Source organism: Erinaceus europaeus, chromosome 1 (genome assembly GCF_950295315.1).
Source record: "Erinaceus europaeus chromosome 1, mEriEur2.1, whole genome shotgun sequence".
Taxonomy (NCBI): Eukaryota; Metazoa; Chordata; class Mammalia; order Eulipotyphla; family Erinaceidae; genus Erinaceus; species Erinaceus europaeus.
The window spans coordinates 135727780-135741405 of record NC_080162.1 but is presented as its reverse complement, the minus strand read 5'-3'; the positions used below and the strand labels follow the sequence as shown (position 1 = coordinate 135741405).

The 13626-nt window shown below is 37.0% G+C and overlaps 1 protein-coding gene across 1 annotated transcript in view; it reads right to left on the bottom strand.

Moving 5' to 3' along the window:
- The window catches only part of EIF3E (eukaryotic translation initiation factor 3 subunit E), a 47465-nt gene that overhangs the window by 10548 nt on the left and 23291 nt on the right, over positions 1-13626 (bottom strand). Inside the window, exons 6-8 of the mRNA XM_007524236.3 lie at positions 13109-13234; positions 12406-12530; positions 4696-4822 (exon numbers count right to left, since the gene is read on the bottom strand). Coding sequence (XP_007524298.1) covers positions 4696-4822; positions 12406-12530; positions 13109-13234 — 378 coding nt within the window. The remainder of the gene's footprint in view (positions 1-4695; positions 4823-12405; positions 12531-13108; positions 13235-13626) is intronic.

The following is a 13626-nucleotide window of genomic DNA, read 5'->3' as shown; positions in this document are numbered from 1 at the left end:
TTCTCCACACAAACACTACAGGCCAGAAGAGAATAGATATCTATCAAGTGCTCAATGAGAAAGGCCTTAAACCAAGAACACTGTTATCCTCTAGACTGTCATTCAGATAAGATATAGGCATAAAAACCTTCTCATACAAGCAACAGTTGAAATTATCAACTATCATCAAGCCTGCCCTGAAAAAAGTTCTGAAAGGTCTTCCATAAACAGACCACCATAAATATGCCATATATCAGAACACTCTGAAAATCTACAAGAATGGCGTTAAAATATCCTCAATCTTTGATATCAATAAATGTCAATGGCCTGAATTCACCTATTAAAAGGCACAGAGTTGGAAGATGGATCAGAAAACAGAACCCAACAATATGCTGTCTACAGGAAACCCACCTAACTCAACAAGACAAACACAGACTCAAAGTGAAAGGATGGAAAACTATCATACAAGCCAATGGCAGGAACATCTATTCTCATACCTGATACAGTAGACTTTAAAATAAAATTTAAAAAGATAGGGATGGAAACTACTTAATGCTGAGAGGATCAGTCAAGAAGACTTAACAATTATTAACATCTATGCACCCAATGAAAAGCCATCTAAATACATCAAACATCTACTGAAAGAGCTACAGCAATATATTAACAGCAACACAGTCACAGTAGGGGACTTCAGCACCCTACTCTTTCAAGTTGAAAGATCATCCAGGCAGAAAATCAATAAAGAAATAAGGGAGCTAAATGAGGAGCTAGATAAACTAGAACTATTGGACATTTTCAGAGTCATTCACCCCAAGAAATTGGAATACACTTTTTACTCAAGTCCACATGGGTGATTCTCAAGGATAGGCCATGTTAGGCCACAAAGACAGCATCAGCAAATTCAAGAGCACTGAAATCATTCCAAGCATCTTCTCAGATCACAGTGGAATTAAACTAACACTTAACAATCAACAAAAGATTAGTAATAGCCCCAAAATGTGGAAGCTCAACAGTACACTACTTAACAACTACTGGGTCAAAGAAAAAATAAAGGAAGAAATCAAAATGTTTTGAGAGTTCAATGACAATCAAGACTCAAGCTATCAAAATATTTGGGACACAGCTAAGACAATACTGAGAAGGAAGTTCATAGCCATACAGGCACACATTAGGAAACAAGAAAAAGCACAAATAAACAGCCTGATTGCACACCTTAAAGACCTAGGAGAAGAACAACAAAGGAACCCTAAAGCAACCAGAAGGACAGAAATAACTAAAGTTAGGGCAGAAATAACACTGAAAATAAGAAAGCCATACAAAAGATCAACGAAAGTAAACGCTGGTTCTTCAAAAGAATGAACAAAATCAATAAACCTTTAGCTAGACTCACAAAACAAAAAAGAACGAAGACTGAGATAAATCGGATTGTAAATGAAAGAGGAGATATCACAACAGACACCACAGAAATTCAACATATCATGCAGGGCTTCTACGAACAACTATATGCCACCAAGCTAGAGAACCTGGAAAAAAGGGACTATTTCCTAGATACCTACCAACTTTCAACATTAAATAAAGAGGAACTTGATAATATGAACAGGCCCACCACAGCCAATGAAATTGAAACAGTTATCAAAAACCTTCCCAAGAATAAAAGTCATGGATGAGATAGTTTTACAAATGAATTCTACAAACCTTCAAAGAAGAACTAATATCTCTACTGTTAAAAGTCTTCCAGAAGATTAAAGACACTGGAATACTCCCTTCCAGCTTATATGAAGCCAATATCACTCTGATTGCCAAAAGCAGACAGGGACACAACCAAAAAAGAAAACTACAGACCAATATCTCTGATGAACATAGATGCTAAAATACTGAACAAAATTCTAGCCAACCAGATACAGCAGTATATTAAAAAGAATGTTCATTATGACCAAATGGGGTTTATCCCAGAGATGCAAGGTTGGTTTAATATAGGTAAATCAATCAATGTGATCCACCACATCAATAAAAGCAAGACCAAAAACCACATGGTCATATCAATAGATGCAGAGAAAGCCTCTGAAAAAATGCAACATCCCTTTATGATCAAAACACTACAAAAAATGGGAATAGATGGAAAATCCTGAAGATAGTGGAGTCTATATATAGCAAACCTACAGCCAACATCATACTCAATGGTGAAAAACTGGAAACAATTCCCCTCAGATCAGGTACTAGACAGGGCTGCCCACTGCCATCATTATTATTCAACATACTGCTGGAAGTTCTTCCCATAGCAATCAAGCAGGAGCAAGGAATTAAAGGGTTACAGAGTGGAAGAGAAGAAGTCAAACTCTCCCTATTTACAGATGACACGTTAGTATACATAAAAAAACCTAAAGAATCCAGCATGAAGCTTTTGGAAATCAGGCAATACAGTAAGGTGCCAGGCTACAAAATTAACATTCAAAAGTCAGTGGCATGCAAACACTCAGTTAGAAGAAGTTGAAATCCAGAAATCAATTCCTTTTATAGCAAAAAAAATAAATTATATATATATATATATATATATATATATATATAATATATTTTTTTTTAACCCAGAGCCATATACAAAGTTAATGCTATCCCCATCAAGATGCCAACCACATTTTTTCAGGTGAAAAGAACAAATGCTACAAGTGTTTATCTGGAACCAGAAAAGACCTAGAATTGCCAAAACAATCTTGAGAAGAAACAAAAGAACTGGAGGCATTGCACTCTCAGATTTCAACTTGTATTACAGAGCCATTGTAATCAAAACTGCTTGGTACTGGAACATGAATAAACACATTGACCAGTGGAATAGAACTAAGAGGCCAGAAGTAAGAAGTAAGCCCCCACACCTATGGACATCTAATCTTTGACAAAGGTGCCCAGACTATTAAATGGGGAAAGCAGAGTACAAACTATTATATTTACTGTCGAAAGTAAAACATTAATTCCCCATAAAGAAATTTTAAAAAATATGTCTTTTTTAATATTTACTCATTCCCTCTTGTTGCCCTTGTTTTATTGTTGTAGTTATTACTCATGTTGATGTTGTTGGATAGGACAGAGAGAAATGGAGAGAGGAGGGGAAGACAGAGAGGGGGAGAGAAAGATAGACACCTGCAGACCTACTTCACTGCTTGTAAGTGACATCCCTGCAGGTGGGGAGCCAAGGGGCTCAAGCCAGGATCCTTATGCTGGTCCTTGCTCTATAAGCCACATGCACTTAACCTGCTGTGGTACCGCACGACTCCTATATCTTAAGAACAAAGATAGAACCAAAAATAGAATTAGAACTGAAAGCTAGGCAAGGATCAAGGCAGAGGAGAGTTGAGTGTTGATATTCTAGTGTTTTAGGGCATCCTTATGTTATTTACATAATTAATTTATCTAAAAATATATAAATGCAACACACACAATAAGCTTATATAGCTTTTATAGACTAAAATTTTTAAGGTATCACACTTGCAAGTAGTAGAATATTTTGCTATAGTTATAGACACTTGTTCTTAATATTCAATGTTATTTTTTAAGAGACAGAAGTGAGATATGGCTATTTTAATGAAAAAGTGAATTATCATTCTTTCCCCATTAAAATTTAGTCTGCACTATGAAAAAAGTTTTAATTTTTCTTCTGAATTATAATTCTACTTCTAATTTTGATTATAGACTTTTTGTATTGTCACTGAAAAGTATCTCTATGCAATTTATTCCATCAGTCATTAGTAACTAAAGCTTTCAGACTTAGGTCCTAGAACAGGATGGCAAGACCTAGAGGGTGTTGTATTGTTGTGTGGAAAACCGAGAAATGTTACGCATGTAAAGACTATTTACTGTCGACTGTAAGCCCCCCAAGAAAGAAATTAAAAATAAAATACCAAAAAAAAAAAAAAAGAAAGAAAGAAGTCATGTTGGACCTATTGTATGTAATTTTACACTGCGTAGTAGTCGTCTCTAGAATATCCCAGTCTTGCTCTTTTCTCCTACTATACCATTAGTTTCTAGAAAATTACCTACACAAGCTTCTCAAAGCAATCACTTAGATCCTGAATCCAAGTCACAACCTCAAATTTATAATGGTTTTCAGACTAATTTTTCTAAATTCTCATCCTTGAACTTATTCCAGAAAATTTCAAGTTTCTTTACTGTGTAGTTTCTCTCAGTCAATAAATGGATAAAATTTCCCAAATAGAAAGGTATTCACACTTACTGAATGAAACCTCTTTGTATTTAACATACTAAGAGGCCAAATAAATATTTTAAGTTCTTTTCCAACTCAGTCACTGTTGAGGGTTGATGCTCTAAAAAAAAGGTCAGCTTTTGTACGATCTGGAGACTAATAGTAATACTAGATCCTATAAAGTGAACACACTTCTGGAATAATAAATGCAATGACCTCACACTCCCAAGACCCCATTTGCTTTCACTCTTCAGAATGAAAGTAACACTAGTATACAATGTATACCAAGTATTCTACCTAGCAATCTTTTATGCCACATCTATAGCCTATGTCTATTTTGGACCTACAGATAGTAAGTACCTACTTGAAGTTCTTGTCCAAACTTCAAACTACAAAAAGAAAAATATATGGTTCTTATCCTCTCCAGCCCACACCCCCCCGACACACACTTAAAAGCTCTACTTTAGGAAAGTTTAGACATCAAGTCTAGGTACATTTTAACAGAGCAGACATTTTAGTTTCACCTGTTGAATGACTTTGACGAGATCTTTTAGCACTTGCCGACGTTTTCGCACATCTTTATTTGTTATGACGGCTGTAGTCAAGTAGCGGAGAATATGTGGACACATTGTCTGAATTGCATTGAGATACCTAGAGAAAAATATAAAGGCTACTTAATACTAATAAACTACCCAGTGTCTCTAAAACGGTAACCAAGTATGAGTAAAGGAAAATCTGAACAGCCCATTAGATGACAATGTTTTAGTAATCTAAGATTTGCAAACAGTTAAGAATGATCATCGAAAGGTCATCTTTTCAGAAAGTAATTAGAATCTACCTCCAGAAATTGAAATGATGAGAATCAACTGCTCTACCTAATATGGAGTCATATTTTCATTTTTCAGTAGATTTTTGGAAACCCTGACACATAGAAAGACTGAAAAGAGGGAGTAGCGCAGCAGGTTAAGTGCAGGTGACACAAAGCGCAAGGACGGGCGTAAGGATCCCGGTTTGAGCCCCCCGGCTCCCCACCTGCTGGGGGGTTGCTTCACAGGCGGTGAAGCAGGTCTGCAGGTATCTGTCTTTCTCTCCCCCTCTCTCCACTTGTCTCTGTCCTATCCAACAACAACAGTAACTACAACAAGGGCAACAAAGGGGGATAAATATTTTTTTAAAAGACTGAAAAGGTCTGTCATTCTCACCCGTTAGAACAAGTTTGTGAAAATCTATGTGTAAATCTCTCACTGTAATCAGAAAATTGAACACTAAACACATTTACAGTCATGAAAGTTGGTACTCTAGCAGGCTGAGCTTTTTCCCTAGCCCATTAAATACATCTACAGAATTCAGAGGGTAAAAGACTAGAAACTACAGGGAGAAGCAAACTATAGGATTTCTGTTAAAATGGTAGCACTGGGAATTATGAGAAGGAATAGATGTCTGTACACAAATGTCAACAAGGCCTTGACAAATATTTTAGCAAATTCTGCCATTTTGTTACTTATTAGCAGTTGGTCACCCTGTATCATGCAGTACTTATCCTGCTTAACTTTCTAATATAGCTCCCCAACTTTTATCCAAGTACTAAGTGAACAGCAGAGCACCAGCACTACAAGACAAGCCTGGGTTTATCTGTCAATGCAGCCATTTTTCTTAACAGAATACTCAAGTTACAAATCACCCACACAGTCACATCTCGCACAAGAGCACCACTGTCTACTTCAAGCTTCCCTTACTTCTTAAAAGTTAAAATTCCCATAGGTTGCTCTCTCATACATTTACATCTGGCTTATTCATCCTTCAAGGTCTAGTTCAGATATTTTATCTTTTAAGTTACCCAGTATTATAATATTTAATTAATCTTGAGTTTCAAGAAGAAACTTAAGATCTAACGATAATTTAAAACTGGTTTAGTACTCTTATCTAAGACTTCATGGATCTGCACAAAGACTCTACTCTTCCCAGCAGCCATTATTTCCATTTCCTTTTCTTTATTATGATAAACAGAGGGGGCAAAGAGAGGAGGAGAGAGGGAGAGGCAAAGAAGACATCTGTAGCACTGCTCTACCATTTATGATGAAGGCTTCCTATGCTACAGATACCAGGTGTATCACTGCACAGATCCCAATGCTTTCTCTTAGTATTAGTTTGGAATCAAGATGATTTTTTAAAAATATTTATTTATTCCCTTTTGTTACCCTTGTTGCTTTATTGTTGTAGTTATTGATGTTGTCATTGTTGGATAGGACAAGAGAGAAATGGAGACAGGAGTGGAAGACAGGAGGGGGAGAGAAAGACAGACACACCTGCAGGCCTGCTTTGACTGCCTGTGAAGCAACTCCCTTGCAGGTAGGGAACCAGGGGCTTGAACTCAGATCCTTACGTTGGTACTTGCACTTTATGCCACCTGTGCTTAACCCGCTGCACTACCCGGAATCAGATAATTTTATGTAGCATTTATGAAAGTCATCCATTTAAGTGTATACAAAATCATTTCTATAAGTTAATTATATGTCACACATTTTTTTCCCTACTTATCCTAAGTTTGTATTGCTGTACCACATAATCTTCCTTAATTATATAGGAATAATTATAATTATAATTATTTGAGAAAGCATCCCAAATAGTATTTTGGGGGTTGCCAGCCGAGAGATCTGGCCAAAAATTGTATTAATATAAAAAGAAAACTCATTTTCACGATAAAATACCGTCACTGGAGGAAACCAGAAGGTGGCAGTGAAAGTGAAGCAAGCTGTTCTGAACCCCTGCTATACCCAAACCAGCCCCTGACTACTAGAGAAACACGCAACTTGGACAAGAGACATGCAGGAGACAGTGCAGAAGCAAAGCCAGCAGTTACTGTGACAACAGCAATAAGCTCTGGCAAATTCCTGCTCTACCCAGACTCAAAGCATCCTCCATGGAGCACCAGCTCAAGCCTACATAAGAGCCTACCCTACAGGCCATGGAAAAACAATCCTCATAAGGGGGTTGGGAATCACAATGGTTATACGAAAAATTCTCATACCCCAGGCTCGGAGGTTCAAGGTTCAATCTCCAGCACTACCATAAGTCAGAGCTGCTGAGCAGTGCTAGGGGAGGGGTGTGGGGGTCATGGCTCTTACAAAAAAAAAAGAGAGAGAGAGAGAAAAAGAGAGAGATGAATATCAGGAATAGAGGGAATCAACTTTCTAGTTTCACTAAAGGTCAATGAACTGAATTCACCCATCAAAAAGCAGAGTAATAGAGTGCATCAGGAAACACAAGCCAACCATAGGCTTTTTCTAGGAGACCCAATTATATCACAGGACTGTAATAATCAAAATTATGGCAATGCAACTAAAACAGACACCAGGCTCAATGGAGAATTCAGAGCTCAGAAATATGCCATCACACCAACAGATAATCAATATACGGCAAAGGGTCCTGCCCCAGAACATTAAATGGAGAAAGGCACATCTTTTCAATAAATGGTCCTAGGGAAACTGGGTGGCAACATACAGAGGAATGAAACAGGACCACCCCATCTCTCCATGCACCAAAGACACCACAAAATGGATCAATGACTTGGATGACAGAGGAGAAACCATAAAAAATACAGAAGAAAACACTGGCTGGGTCAGTGATGAAAAGAAACAAGGAAAAAAAAAAAAAAAGAAATCACTAGTTGGGTATGCCAATGTCTGACAGAAGAACTCACCTGGATGGTATGCCTGCTTTGACAAACAAGCAACCCAGATGTGAGCCCGGCCCCCACTGCATTAGAAGGCACCTCACCGTATCTCTATATATGAAAAAGCTGACCCAGAGCAGAGAAGCCTCAGAGATGAAAGAAGGACAAAAAATTCGAGTATGTCTGCTTATGAAACCTCTTCAGAGACTGGAGTTCAATAGCAAAGAAAACAAAAGCAAACACAAACCCAAGGAAATTAGATCAGCCTGAAAAGCTGCACAGCAAATGGAACCACCACAGAAAGAAAATTATATGCCATATATCAAAGCACTCATGAGCATAACACAGAAAACCCTGAAACAACTAAAAACAAACAGAAATGGAGGGAATGATAGGAAATAGCCTAAGAGGGATAAGACCTGGAGTGACCCTGAGATAAGACTCATCTCTGGGGCAGGGAGAGAAATCACCTCAAAACTGGCAACTTGCTCAGAAATAGACACCTGGGTTATTTGTTTGAATTGTAAACTAAGAACAGAGGCTATACACACATTTTCAACATCAAAAAGTTTTCATTATTCACTTATAATATGAATTATGACTACTGATTATAAAAATTTATTATATAAACCCCAAAAGAAATTATTTCTACTTAAATTAGAACTTCAGTATTTACTGTATTCTTAAGTCTCACTTCATGTGAGGTAAACTAAAATGGCTTCCTTTCTTTTAGAAAGGTACCACTCCAACTATATTTATTCCATCAAAGTGTTGTTACATTAAATACTCCACAAAAGTGAAACCATGGAGTGTCTACTATGTGCATGAACCCACAAGAACTTAAAGAATAAATCCAATCCCAAATACACTTGTAATCTAAAAAAAAAAAAAGATAAAGATAAAAAAAGAAAAAAAATTACATTTAGCTTATTTCAAAGGTATTAAATAATCAACACGTTTATACCAGTTTGGGACACATGCAAGATATGGCATGTTAGGTGAGGACCTGTTGGGTGATGTCTTTAGGAGTCATTCAGAGCTACAGCAGGCAGAATACTTACATAAACAAGTTTTCATATCAGAAACATTTAGAAAATAAAAGAAAAAGGCCAAAAGGGTCAGCTAGGAGGAAGTCTGAGCACCACCGAGCTGAAGTTAGTAGCAAAACTTGAGATTTCATAGGAAGTTTAGCTTTTAATTAGAAAAGAAACCACATATTCTTTTTTACAACCAGAGTACTAGGGAATTGTATTACAAATGTACTCTTTTTCTCTAATCTACGGTGGGGAAGTCTCATCTCTAATAGCCTATGAACACTGCTCAACCTTATATTTCATACTACCTCATATATTATGTTACATTGAAAAGTTCAACATTTTATAAACGTGTAAATTATCTCCATTTTAGATTCAAAATAAATTAGTGCAGAAATGGTAATCTGCACTGACCTCTAAAATTCCATGTTAAGGGCAAAGATATAAATTAACTCTAAAACATTTTTGTAATTTCTAAAAGGCCTGTGTGTTTTACTGTTGACTGTAAACCATTAATCCCCCAATAAAGAAATAGTAATTAAAAAAAGAGAATAAAACATAAATAAAAAGCCAAGCATTGTATAAGATTATGGCAGTGGTTAACCAATTATTTTTCTGGATACTCCAGACTTAACCAGTCCTTAACTAATGCATGAGCTTGTAACTGCCAGTTTTTATAGTAAATGGAACAGAATAGGGATCACAGAAATAAATTCACATGTATGTAGTTAATTTATGATAAAGGACACACACACACACATATTCAGAGAATGGGTGGTAACACATCCGGTTAAGTGCATATATCATCATGTTGAAAGACTAGAGTTCGAGCCCCTACTCCTCACCTGTATAAAGAGGATGGTCACCAGAAGTGGAGGATTTGTCATGCTGGCACTGAGCCCCAGAGATAACATGATGGCAATATAAAAAAATAAAAATAATTTTTTTTCAAAACTGAGTTCTATATACTGACACATGGTGCTGAAATGGGAAAACTGGCCAGCAACAAGCAAAGGAAAGAAATTGGACCACTGCAATTTTTTTCCCCTACACAGAGATACCATACATAGTATTGCCGCTGCACTACCCAAGCAAGCTTCCACTACGCAGGTGCTCTCATACTATGACCACTGGCTCAGACTTGGGTTCTCACACATGGTGAAGTGTATGCTAGGCCACTTTCTTACACTACATGCAAACATTAATTAATTAAATATGGATTCAAGGAGCCAGGCGGTGGTGTACCTAGTTAAGCCCTCATATTACAGTGCAAAAAGAAATGAGATTCAAAATTCCTGGTCCTCCCCTACAGGGGGAAAGCTTCACGTACAGGGCTGCAGGTGTCTCAATTTCTCTCTGTCTATCCAATAAATAAATAAACAAACAAACAAACAAAACAAATGATTCATTAAGGCTGGGATATGAAGATCATGTAGATAGTGACAAAAACGTTCTGTGTTTTGTCCAAATTCTGGTAGTGACATATTATAGTTTTACAAGGTATACACTTGAGGAAATTACATACACAAAATCTCTCTATATTATTTTTACAACTACATATGAATTTATAATTTCAAAAGAAAACCTCCTGCTAGTGTGAAAATCTTCTGAACAAAAGAATTATGTCACCTCATTTTAAAAAAGCACATTTACAGATTTTGATTTTTTGATATTCACAATTCTATTAAGAGAAGATGGCAAGAATAAGTATTGGCAGACACCAGGTATTTAATATGTTAACACAAACAATATAGAATTATCTTATTACTTATGTTTGAAACAATGTTAGAGAATATAGGCAAAAAGTATATACTATCTTCTACACTACACAATGCCATGTACTTTTTGATAGGACAGAGAGAAACTAAAAGGGGAAGGGGAGATAAGAGAGGAAAAGAGATTATCTGCTGCACTGCTTCATCACTAATGAAGCCTCTGGGTGGAGAAAAGGGGCTTACACTGAGGTGCTTGAGCACTGTAACATATGCTCTCAACCAAGTGTGCACTGCCTGGTCCCAGGACAAAAGCCTTTCTCTAATACTGCTACTATATGCATAAAGCTTGCATGACATTCTAGAATAGGATTTCATTTCTGAAAATAGATTTTTAAAAAGGGATATGCATAAATAGGCCATTACCTAAGGGCAATAACCAATATATTAAAGAATCTGAGAAGGACTGAAGTAAATAGCATTAATGGTTATGGAAATAGTTTTCAAGCTTGATCCTGTTCACCCCTTAGGCATCACCATAATCAAGACTTGAGTCACACTGTGGTTAAAACTGATCCACCACCTGTGGAAAGCAATGCTGAGAACTCTCCAAAGGCTATACACAGACCTACCCTACAACCTTGCAATTCCTCTCCTGGGGATATATCCTAAGGAATCAAACACACTCATCCTATGTGTATACCTATGCATACTTTGTAATAGCCAAAACCTAGAAGCATCCTATGTGCCCAATAGATGAGTGGCTAAGAAAGTTGTGGTATATACACACAATGGAATACTACTCAGCTATTAAAACTAATGAATTCACCTTCTTCACCTTATCTTGGAAGGAGCTTGAAGGAATCCTTTTAAGTGAGATAAACCAGAAAAGAGAAGGATGAATATAGGATGATCTCACTCATGGACAGAAGTTGCCAAGTAAGATCAGAAGGGGAAACAAAGAGCAGAACTTGGAGTGAGTTTGCACTTAAGCAAAGCAGTCTGGTGCTGGCGGGGGGTGCATGATGGTGGAGGACTTATGTGGGGGAGTTATAATGTCTTGCAGAAAACCAAGAAATTTTACACATGTACCAACAACTGTATTTACTGTTGACTGTAAACCATTAATCCCAACAAAAAAATAGAAAGGTAAAAAATAGTAATATACCAGACATTCAGCCCAACTGAAGGAGAAAAAATCACCATCATAAAATTATTTTCATAAACCAGTCCTATTTTCCATTTTTTCAAATCAATAATGAACAGAACACTCAGGCACTTGATTTCATCAGGAAAAACAAAATGTTAGTAATGATTTGGTTAAAAGAATAGTGTGGTTGATAAGGCAATGAATTTCTTTTGTTTTATTATTATTTTTTTATTTAAGAAAAGATTAATTAACAAAACCATAAGGTATGAGGGGTACAAGTCCACACAATTCCCACCACCCCATCTCCATAACCCACCCCCTCCCCTGATAGCTTTCCCATTCTCTATCCCTCTGAGAGCATGGACCCAGGGTCATTGAGGGTTGCAGAAGGTAGAAGGTCTGGCTTCTGTAACTGCTTCCCCGCTGAACATGGGCGTTGACTGGTCGGTCCATACTCCCAGTCTGCCTCTCTCTTTCCCTAGTAGGGTGTGTCTCTGGGGAAGGCAATGAATTTCTTATAACCAAAAGCTAAATGATCTAGAGCAAATGCTCTGTTTCTTCCACATAATATGGCTGAGAATTTAAATTCCAAACATTTGTTAGAGATAAGTAACTTTTTAAGTTTCATATAATCAAAGTCTAGATTACTAAGTGAAATAACTTACTGTGGCTGGTAAAGGAAGAGATCAATAATGTTATCACGCCCTTTGGGGTGGTTGAAGAAAACAAACAGCGACCAATGAATGAGCCAAGTTCTCTGCTGAAGAGACTGGAGTGGAGAACTCACTGACTAGAGGGTTAGAGAGGGAGATAAATTATTACTGATCTCAGAATTTCAGTTGAAAAACTTTCTAAAGTATAAACTAAGATCATTCTGAAAAAAGTGTCCTAACCTACAACCTCTTCTTTTCAGCATATTGTCTACATATGAGGAATATTGTTCTTGGATGAAGACGTTGTCATTTTCTGAATAACACTTTCAGTGACAGGTGGCACTGACTGCATTGTGCTATTTTCACTGATCAAGGGAAACACCAAAACAGGTATCACAGAAATAAAATCCAATTTTTCCCTCCTAAAAACCAAGACAAAGCCCGACAGTTTCCCTGGAGATATGTACTAAAACAAATCAAACCGCCAAACCACTGAGATTTTTATATCGGGTCAACCAAGACGAATCACAGTATTTCTGGTTTAGTGTCTTCCTTACAGAAATCTCCTACATGGCAGAGGTCCAGGTAGAAGCTGGGTCGCACACATGGCAAGGGAGCACACTACTTTCTTTCTATGTTTAAAGTACACAATGTTTACCTTACTAGAGAGTATGAGCATTTATGAAAACTTTGGAAAAAACATCCTTAAACTCACATTGTTATCTATGGTCTCTTTCAATCGTGTAAGGTCTTCCATGGCTGCATCCCAATTCTGCATTAAGATTTCAGAGGCCAGTTTGCCCCAGAGTGAACTCAAGGCATTTCTATCTGTTGCTGGAACCTGTTTAAGCAATCACATTTCATATTTAATTATACTGTGAATACTCTGGAGGAAAAAAAAGAGGTGTTTTATACCACCCGTATCCATCCAGTACTACAAACAGTACTTTACCCAAAACTCCAGTTGTCTACTACTAGAATGAGGAAAAAAAAACAAAAACAAAAAAAAAAAATTATGACACGAATGGAGTGGCAGTTTTGGAAAGTAAAAAAATAAACAGGACTAGTGGTTAATAGTGATTAAGCATCAATGGGACATATACTCAACCAAATGTCTACCTCAAATAATCGTAGACAAAAAGGTCTACATGATGAAAAGGTTAAAAAATGTGAGGTAAGTGGTCTGGGAGGTGGCACAGTGAATAAAGCATAGGACTCTCAAGCATGAGGTCC